Genomic DNA, 11,070 nt, shown 5'->3' on the forward strand with positions numbered 1-11,070 from the left:
TATTTATACAATCATGAACCACAACAAACTCAAGAATGTAGAAAACCAAAATATACTCCCACATTCATGAAACATAATTTTTATTCAAATTTTAAATTATTTGAAATTTCTAACATTCCTACCTACCTAAAGAGGTCAGACCGTGTGAGATTTCAAAAAGGAATAACTATCGCTGGTATTAAAGTTTAAAAAATCTACAAATTTGAAATATTATTTATTTCAAAATTCAGAAATAAATGCTCCGTATATAGTAACAGCATAAACATATAATAAAATATTAACATTAAACTGAAAAGTAAGTAAAAAATAACATGATAGAACGGAATTCAAGTACAAACACAGCCAAAAAAATTGACAATCAGCATCAATTATGGATGCGATTTTTATTGAGTTAAAAAAAAAATTATATGAACATTATATATATTGTGTATGAAAGGAAGAGCCACAAAATGAGGGACGGGTCAACCTACAACGCCTAGTTACATACTTAAATACATACATTCACTGATCACTGATCACTCTCATTTCTCCCGTCCCCTCGAACTCGTAGTTCCTCGTCTCAATGCAAGAGAGTCCGATAAATATACACTTTTCTCGTTATCCCGAGAGTTATTGCATCCTACTACTCTATTGGAGTCATTCTCCCTACTACAAGAACAACTACTATTACTACCGACTAACCTCGTATGTGGGTTGGGGCACGAAAATGAGACTCTCCTTTTCTCTGTTGAAACTGTGCCTTGAGAACTTGATTTGACAAGATTAGAACCACTAGTCTCGCTATCTGAAGAGTAGCGGTCCAAATCAGAAAGTGGTGAGTGCCTTGTATAAAGAGGAGATGGAGATGATGATGCAGAAGATGTGTCAGAATCTGAAGAGCTTCTCCATGATTTATTCAAGTGGTTTCCCAGATCCCCCAGCATTTGATCGAAAATGTCATCTGTGCTAGTGGATTCCCCCCTGTTACTACTCTCGGTGCTATGTGACCCAGTTTCAGAGAAGATAGATGAAGAATTGTCACTTAAAGCATCCTCTTCTGAATTTGCCCGAATCAGATGGTATCTCGAGTAATGCTGATAAAAGCAGTCATTGCAGGTCTGATCATTCCATCCGCATGTGGCAGCATCCCATTGTTCTGCTGGATGGAATTTACACCTACAAGTCTGATTTTGTACTTTTCTAGACTCACGAGGAACAATTGCACTTTTTCTCAGTTTTGGAGAACGAGGCGAGCACCTAGCAAGGAATTTGAACCAGTTAGGGGGGAAAACTGATGCAGCATAGAGATAACCAAACGTTTAGAGTTCTTAGACATCTTACCTCGCATAAAAAAGCATGTATGCAGCCGTCGACAATACCTTTTCAAGTTCCACTGGTTGGACCTATAACCATAATAAACATGAATCATCATTGGATGAAAATAATCAAGTGTCTCAAAGTCATGATATAAAGAACTATGAAAATACAGCAGATGGACGGACAGGTTGGGAAAGAAATCTCTCTCCAGCGAATAGGAAATGACTAAAGTCATCTGCTCTGAGCACATTCACGGTTTATGTTCTTGCCAACGGGGTTGATGTTTCTCATATAAATTTAAACAGAAATGGTACATCATCTTCCACGGGAAAGTTGATCAGCTCTTTGGTTGTTTGGTCATGTGTCCTAAGACCCCTCCATTCATGACATGGACAAGTTCCATGGCAGATATTATATAAACTAGGCCTTGTTTTAGTCATCAGAATATATATATGAAGCAAACAACTAAAGTAATGACATAAACGGCAGGATTAGATATCAACAGGCCCAGAATTTCTCCAAATCGCATAGGAGGAGTCGCAATCCGTAATTTTTCCTTACCCTTCACAGGACCGGGGGCCTTTTGTTTTCTTTAAATTTTTTGTTTGTAGTAGGAAAAGTGGGAAAACAAGGTGGTTCTTCAGGGGAAAAATCGAACTACATCATGAAGCCAGTCAATTCTCCACAAACACAATTTATTGTTCAAAGTAAAATCAGTTGAATTCTAACATATTGGCTCTATTCACAGGTTCAGAAGAAAGAACATATAAATGCCTTGATAAAATATTGGTATATAGCTGAGTAACCAGAAAAAAGATGTTGTAATGCAGTGAAAAATGTTTAGAACTAGTTAGGAAGAACTTACTGTTATGTCATCAGCTTTGAACCACCTTCCCGCATTATTCTTTAGGTAACACACATAGTGACCAGAAAATGTGGCATTCATAGAATCCAAGTGAACTACTACCCCATAAAGGCGGTAAATTGGGGACTTGTCACTTGTTCCACTCATAAATGGAGCTAAATTCAAAACATCTGGGAACTTGACTACTTTATTCAGCTTCCCATATTGACCCGACTGGCAATGACAAATGTAAACAGCTCATTTTACCACCAAAAACATCTGAGAAGTACATATTTTATTCCAAGACTAGATTACCTGAAATCTTTTAAGAGCAATAGTGAGAACATTAGGAGCCTCCAACACCCTCAACCTCTTTTTGGCCTTCTCGTAGGATTTGCATCTGCCAAAGATGATACAACTATATTATTGTCTCTCAAGTCTATCATCTAAATTCCTAGATATAAATCTTCTTCTGTGTAATCTAAACAAGAAACTGAAGAAAACAAAAATTCACACCTCCTCCCCAAAGATCTTTTCAAACACAGCGTTAAATTAACGTGAAGATACCACTTCATAAACCAGAATAAAAATTTTTTATCCCAATATACTGATGAAGTCTTTCATCAGATAACAATTGCTGAGAGAATATCAAATTTCTGGTTCAATAATTGATTAGAATGGCGTAACTAGTAGGAGAAATCGTGAACTTTCAAGTTTAATTTCGACTTGTGTCCATGAAGACGGCGAAAACTGTGGAGAAATGATCTGAGAAAACTAGCAAGCCAAACTGTTTGTGACCAAACTTGTAGCAGGAAAGATAAAACAGTGCAATGCTTTTATGACCCCCAACGTCTTCCATTCAGCTGCCTCATTTCGGTACTATTCCAAGTTAGTTTACCAGAGAGAGAGGATAATATAGCTGTGTGAAGTGTGTATGACTTCTGCCTACCACTTTATTATGTTCATATTTCCAAGTTCATTTACCAGAGAGAACTAAATAAAGACCGTACTACCAAGTAATACATAGAAGTACCCTATATCACTCCCCCCATTTTGCCAGTCATCAATGATTTAAGCAAATCCAGTGAGACGGTCATGCTTCAAAGAAAAAACAAACAAAGAAATCAAAATGCACTCGTAATCACCAAAATTTAAGTTGTTGTGCCAGGAAGTAGTTGGAGCTCATGATGTTAATATTGTTACTGAACTAGAGGAAATTTTTCGGAAAAAATATTGTCAGTGTAGAAAATGGAAACTTGAATATCCAAAAGGTAGCAGGACAATTCATAGAAAGAGAAGTGAGTATAGCAAACTGGTCAAACCTGCCACAGTGGTATTTATTTTCGCCATCTAAAATCTCCGAGCGAGTGAACTGATGTAGAGCCTCTTGTACAGTCCCAATATCTCCTCCTATCTCAACAGAGAGATCCATTATTCTTTCATGCTGTTCAGATTTACCTCCACATCTCATGCACTCAATCTGCATTTGGATTCCCACAACACAAAACAAATTTCAGAATTATCTACTAGATAAAGCCCACATTTATGTAAAGTCCATATTTCTACAAATATTCAAGAGATTCATCAAAATAACCTTTGAACGGAGGTACCCTCCAAATGTGAGCCCAACCAGAGTTGTTTCTTCATCCGACGAGTTTGGCTTGTTAAACCTAGCTTCTTTAAGGTGTACATATTGCATTGCATCGATAGCATATCTGTCGAATACATGTCAACGTATACTTGAGGACTAATGAACTACACAACCAAGAAAGAGTCTATTCAGCTAGCAAATTCCAGGTAGGCCAACACCAACTCACCTGAGAAATTCATGAGCATCTTCCTCCCTCCCATGACCCAAATGGCTTCCTAAATGCTCCATCTGAGACAGCACAGGGGCAGGAGACACAGGAGAATTTCCTTCTTTGGCCTTCTTAACTAGCAACTCAAACTCACAGGTGAAACACCATTCTCTCTTTCCACCTGATACAAAAGACAAAATCGCATGAAAACAAATAACTGGAGACTGAAGGATTAAAAAATCACAGTTAATGGAAAAGAAAACATAAGCATGAAAACAACTTACAAGTTTTAGAATGAAGTCCCTGGAGAAAATAAGCTGTGAGGGGTGGCGTAAACACCAAACACTGGAGTACAGCATTTGCATAACAACTGCAGAAGACTCGGACAAAGGAAACTCTCATGGGCCATTATATTTTAATAAAAAATAATGATGGTATCAAAGCCACGTCAGAAGATGAGACCAAAAGTCAAAAAAATTAAAGATGCCCCCAGGAATAAAACTCGAATATACACAAGCAGAGAGAGACAAGGTTTTATGTTCACTTTTCAGTTTACAATGCTATGTTGAGAGTTACCTATTCCCACAATTCATGAGTCCACGTGGACGTAACTCAACCTTGTTCCAGTTGTAAAGCTGTACGAAACATTCATATGAAAATGAACCCTGTAAAATTGAAATGATGTCACAGTTCTCATGGTACAAGGGAGGTGGATCATTAAAATGACAATGGAAGCTTCAAACATACCTCGTATTTTCCTACAGGACCAATTTTAGAACCCAAATAACTTTGCCTAATGGAGTTAGAAGCTTGAAGTTGGTCCATGACTCTCCTTGTTGACGCATTAATACCACTTTTCGCATTGTGCACATCACAACCACGGCCACCTCCATTTTTCACAGACTGCACATCCAGAATAGCATGCTTCCTGGTGCAGCCACTAGAAGGCATATCAGTTTTAGAATCTTTTACTCGACATTCCACAGCATCTGAATTAGCAAATGTCCTATCAACTTTACTCTCCAATATTTTAGGGGCTAGATATTGCAAGCCACGAGCTTCAACAACATCTTTATTCCGCGCATGCCCTTTAGATTCATAATCTTTATGTTCAAGACTAGTACCAGAAAAGGAGGATTTAGCTTTTTCCATCTTTGAGCTCCATTCAGGTGAGGTATTTTTAACATTAAGATGGGTAGACACTTGGCAGTTCAATAAAATTGCTCCTCTGGACTTCAAACAATCCTGCATTTATTTTCTCTGATAATGCAGCTTCATGTGTTGGATTTCTGGCCAGTGATGTGGGACTGAGAGTATCTTTCATGACTTTGTTCATGCCAAAACCGAGCAGTTCCACGTGAGCATCGCTTCTACCCGGAGAGGAAAAACAAGAAGAGCGAGAATTTTGATCTTTTATGACACGCAATTCATCAGGTGCATCAATCTTAGATCTAATGGGTTCAACTGTTGCCTCCCAAAAATCAGAGGGCGTGGAAGGTTCATAAAGTGAAAGTTCTTCAGATCCTGAAGCATCTCTGCCCAATGTAATTGAAGATTCTGATAGCTCATCTGTATCAATGCAACCCGATTCGAACTGAAGCGGAACACCAGTTATAGCAACATCCTCTACCATATTGGTCGAACTAGATTGTTTGGCCAAGAGGGGCTTAACTGCCTCAAATTGATTGGATTCGTTAAAATTTCTATTTGAAGCAATGTGCATGTTACTCGAAATGGTGGATGAAATTTGTTCATCAGGAAGTGAGTCGACCGATGCTTTGGAAATATTACCAGTTTCTTTCCCATCATAATTGTTTGCAATTGTATTGCTATTCTTCCCACTGAGCAGATGAAGAGAGGGATCAGAACATACGTAGTCTCCAGATGATAGAGGAAGTCTTGAAGCAATCCCATTCAAATTGCCACTGCTTTGAAATTCATCTTTCTCAAAGAGCACCACATCATCGCTCGGGTGAGAGGAAAATGAACTGCATTCATCCTTGTGACCTTGTCGCCAATGAATTATTTGACATTTTCCAGAGCTGCAACCATTTGTAATGAATTAATATAAATACAACACAAGAATATATACAACACAAGACAAAATATAAAAGTATCATAATCACAAGATAGCACAATATGGAACAAGACTGCATAGTAAATTGTAAAACAAGATTAAGCGTACCATTGGTAAGTTATATGAGAAACCTAAAAGAAGGTGGCATCTTATAAGTCTAATCTTCCACAATATTAAGTGTAAGGGTATGTTTGGTTGCATTGATTAACAGAGTGATTGATGGCATGAATTATCAGGAATTTGATATGATGGATCCAAAAGTAAAATGACAGAATCGATTGTACGTGTGACCGACTGGATCACTGGATTAACCGAGGATAACCGAAAAAGTCATTTCGTAAAACCTTCTCTCCTCCATCAACTCTTCATTATATCTCATCTACTATAATTTTAGCACCAAATCCAATGTTCAGCCAGAGCAAGCAACATTAATGGAAGTTTGACTACAAAGAAACAACATTAATGCTTGTCCTTTCCCTTGAGAAGAGGATCTTGTGGTTACCGGTAGCCACGACTAAGTGTAAAAATTCAGATGCATTGAATGAGCTGGAGAGACAAATGGAGGTGGACATGGTATTTTGTAAAATATGCCTACCTTCTCTTGAAACATTTCCCAGTATAAACAGTTCCAAGAAAAGTCCATATATTTCCAATGTCCTTCAAACACAACAAAGGATTTTTTTTAGCCATGCCACATCCACCACCACCAATAGCTTTACAATTATAAACCACCACCATTACCCCGCCCAATCACCACTACTCTCTTTTTTGATTTTTTCAAGTCCCTACTCCAGTTTTCATATTTTAAAATTCAGACAATGACCTCTCAAAGACTCAAACAATGATTCCTAGCGCTATCATCAACCTATAGTCCATACCCATGGTCAAGGCCAAAGGCCTTTGTTGTCTAGTTTTTGCTACGTATTGTATTATAAGTAAGATGGTGATGTGAGCTGACCACAGAGTAATACAATGGTAACTTTGATGCAAGATTATTTTCTTGAACCGCTACTCATCATGTAAACCAAACAACTTAAAAAAGGATGCTTGCTCGAAGGTTAACTCTGATTTACGAAATTGATAATTTGAATTAAATATTTATGGTCCAACCTCATTAATGTTGCTTTCCTTGGCTGGATTAATAGCTTTCAGAGTCAGCTTTTCAGCATATTCATCCATTTACTGTGTAAAATCGTTTTTAATATGTCTTTCTCCTATTATTTAATGAAGATTTTCCATCTATAAATAGGATATGAGCAGGTGTTCAAAACCTGCTGCCACTTCGAGGTGGATTTTAGGTAAATGACCAGCAATAAGATCACACGTAGTTCCCTGATCCAAAATATGTCAATTATTCTTTAATCCTTTTTTAACAGTTGCCATTTGCAAGAATACAACTAAAAAAGGAAAGGTTAGAAAAAATCGAGGTGATTACCCAACTTGAAAAAATAAATTTACTGATACTTAAGTTGCCATAAGTGGCTGTGTGCGCTTAAGCCCAAGAACAAATGACTAAAACATGATTATGTGAGTGTCGAAATAAAACTGCTGCATACTTTGAATCATTCCACAACCAATTCATACTTGTGGAAATTCTTCTGTCTTAGACGATAGTGCGGATTCTCTTCTAACGCACTAGAATTGCATTATCAGTACACACAAGAGTTCCAGTGCCTCGCCCCAACTTCTTGTACTTGATAGTTAAAGGCTCGCATATGGAAGACTTTAGGCAAGGGAAGCAAAGAAACATGCTGTTGTGAATAGATTCACTAGGAAAAGGGAACACAGCAGAAAACCTAATCTTATTGTCATTATTTATATAGCACGCTAATATTAAGATAAAAGCGATTTTTCTCTCTCTTAAAAATCCCATCTTTTATAAGCATCCAAACCCAGTCACAAGGTCACTGTTGTAACACAGAAACTGCCCTCTACTTAATTTCATATGAATTTGACCATTTACAGTTATGCTTCCCCTGGAGAAAATCAGCAAACGGTGTAACAGATTACCATCCTAGAGTAAGAACTATGTAAAGTAAATGAACCTAATAACATTTGCTCTTATTGATTCACCGGTTAATTTGTCATAAAAACAGTCAGAAAAACCAGAACTTCAGATGCTTCCTTGTTTTCGAGCCAGATTTAGTGCACCAAGAAAAAAATATAAGAGAGAGAAACTAAGTAATTGAAAATAAATCCAAAACTTCGGCCGGGGCGAGTACGGTGAACCAACATACCAGTAACGAACAGCTTTACATCTCTTGCAGCGCGTTGTAGTTGGACTAAAGCAGACCTCACACTGATACTGGAATTGCCGTTGGGGAGACGATCCCGGCACCATGGCCATCGGTTCCTCCTCATAGCCGCAGTAGGTAGCTACGGCCTCGAGCTCGGCCCTAGCTGTCTCGTCCGATGCCAAGGCCAATAGCCTCTTGATCTCCTGCCTCCGTGCCACCGCGAGCCGCCATTTCCGGCGAGCAACGAACCACCCAACCACCACCACCACCACACTGGACAACCACCACCCTAGATCCGCTCCCAAAAGCATTTATTCATAAACAGCAATGATTTACAAACCTTCCAGAAAAACCCAATTCCTCCAAACTCATAGATTACATCCCCCAACCCTAGCAACTAAAAAGAACCCCCCGCAACAAAATAATCGATCGATCGATCGATCGATTGAGAGATCCTCTCCAGCACAAGAAACTGAGAAAATCCTTCAAGAAATTGCTCCAAACAGTGAGCCCCAGATTCTAAGATCGAGATTTAAGGGCTTTTCTTCAAATCTTGACAGAGATTTTGTCCGGAAGGAAAGTATACAATAAAAAGGTAAGAAAATTATTGTACTTTGGAAATTATATTGTTCTCAATTAACAATGGTATTCCAAAATATATTTTATTTTATTTTTAACTAAAATTACTTTTTTTATTTCTCAATTCAAATAACTTTTTAAAGTATTAGTTTTATTGGAGATTTTAATACATTTAAATTTATTTAATATTTTTAGTAAAATTATAAAAACAAAATATTAAGATCGAATATTAATTATTGAGCAAAATAAATTAAAAAGATTTATTTAGGAACAATTATTTGTGGGACTTAATTTTGAGAAATTATAAAAATTCTTTCCTCAAAAGTCAAGGAACCATATTAATGATGACAAGAAACAAAAGTGGGGCAAAAAACAAGATTTAATATTTAATTTAATTTAATTTAATTTTGTTTGAAGAAAAATGAATATAATTTTTACTTATTTTAGTCAAAGTCACCAGAATATAAGAACCTGTCAAAAAGAGCCATGTGGCATTAATTTTTATATATTATTTATTTACCCATATATTTAAAATATATATTCAAATTTAAATTTAGATTTTAAGTGTTCTTTAAAGTTTAGAAAAAGTATAATAATATTCTTCTCAAAATAATTGAGTGTCCTATTTGACATGGTCCCGGATTGATTTTTGGTATTTCTATAAGTTCGCATTAGGATTGAAATATTTGATTTGAAATAAATAATTTCGTTCGGATAGAAGTTTGAAAAATGGATTTGAAACGACACGTGGATTTCGAATGTATTTAAATATGTATTTGTAATTTTAGATAAGCAAAACCATAAATTTTAAATTGAAATCTTACATATTTATATAGTATTTCATGTTAATTATTATAGATTTCAAGTTCACCCGATAATTGGGTCATTTAAAATTCATTTTATTTTGTATAACTAATGTGTAACATGTAAATAAGTATTATATGAATTTAAAATTTCATGTAATGTTTTATTGTAATAATAAAACCATAATCGAAATATATTGATTTCAAATCAATATTTTCAAATGCACCCTCATATTAGGTGTATTTCAAATACATCATATTAATAACATGACTTCTGCATGGATTAGCAAAAGATGTATTTGAAATTCATTCAATATAAATTCATCTAAGCAATTAAATTGATTTAAAAATCATATAATTAAAATTCATAACTTCAAATCTTTTCGGTCATACACAACCTAAATTATTTATTCAGTGGAAAATAAATATAATAATTATTTATGGATGAAATATCGTAAATCATAAACATTAATATTTATCTGAAATTTTTTCGAGTGGTGTTTGAGCTTTGATGTCTCAAATTAGGATATTCATCCGGCATTCCAAATGTTTTGATTTAAAAAAAAAAACAAGATTTACTAAATTTTTATTACACAAAATTGTATCATAAATTACATTGTTTAATATTTATTTTCAACAATATATCGGTCATTTTAATGAATAAAATTTTAGAACCAAAGTTTAAGTTCGAGTAACTCGCGAACTACTTAAATAGAGATCAAGTTCATTGTTGGAACATTTCATGTTCACAATCTTTATTTTGATCTTAACAAAACTTGTTATTGTGTTTCTAGCATACTTACTCAAGTGTTAAGTTATTAAAAAAAGAAGCAAGCTGAAACTGAATTCTGCACAAACTGAATTTCTGGCAAGCTTTGGTATTTTGATTATATCTCTCAACGAAATGATTCAAATGACAATCCGCTAACATTTCTAATTATAAAACTCAATTTGGAATAAGTCGTATTGCACGTCAGTTGGGCAAATTCGGATGTTATCAAGTTCTAACTAATCGCTCAATTACCGAACTGATTGCACGAAAACAGCAATCAGTTAGGAATGAGTAGTTGCGGTACTTTAACCATATCTCTTAGCTCGGTTATTGGAATGAAGCGATTCAGTATGCGTTGGAAAGATAAGACGATAGGTCTACAAATAATCTTCAGAAGTCAAAGTCTGAATCTAAGCCTAAGATGCTGATAAATGACAATAAAGCTACTGGTTCTGCACAAACTGAAATCAGCTAGGATGATTTCAGCACACCAGCTGAACTGAACTGAACTGAACCAGCTGCTGACCAGCTGACCAACTGAACTGAACCAGCAGCTGACCAACTGAACTGAACTGAACCAAACTAGACCAGCTGAACTGAACTTAACCAGCTGAACCGAACCAAACCAGCTGAACTGAAGCAGAACAGCTGAACCGAACCAGA

At 35.9% G+C, this 11,070-nt stretch overlaps 1 protein-coding gene across 1 annotated transcript; it reads right to left on the reverse strand.

Moving 5' to 3' along the window:
* Positions 1 to 351: 351 nt before the first annotated feature.
* Positions 352 to 8,876, reverse strand: LOC142547381 (ubiquitin carboxyl-terminal hydrolase 17-like). Its single transcript, XM_075655641.1, is given in 12 exon segments — positions 352 to 1,236; positions 1,321 to 1,382; positions 2,162 to 2,374; positions 2,456 to 2,540; positions 3,463 to 3,620; positions 3,735 to 3,855; positions 3,958 to 4,120; positions 4,224 to 4,309; positions 4,516 to 4,604; positions 4,687 to 5,128; positions 5,130 to 5,981; positions 8,254 to 8,876. Coding segments are annotated over 12 exon segments (3,297 nt in total). The 5' UTR covers positions 8,565 to 8,876; the 3' UTR covers positions 352 to 521.
* Between the last annotated feature and the right edge of the window lie 2,194 nt (positions 8,877 to 11,070).

The sequence above is a fragment of the Primulina tabacum genome, chromosome 5, assembly GCF_025594145.1.
Source record: "Primulina tabacum isolate GXHZ01 chromosome 5, ASM2559414v2, whole genome shotgun sequence".
In the NCBI taxonomy this organism is placed as follows: domain Eukaryota; kingdom Viridiplantae; phylum Streptophyta; class Magnoliopsida; order Lamiales; family Gesneriaceae; genus Primulina; species Primulina tabacum.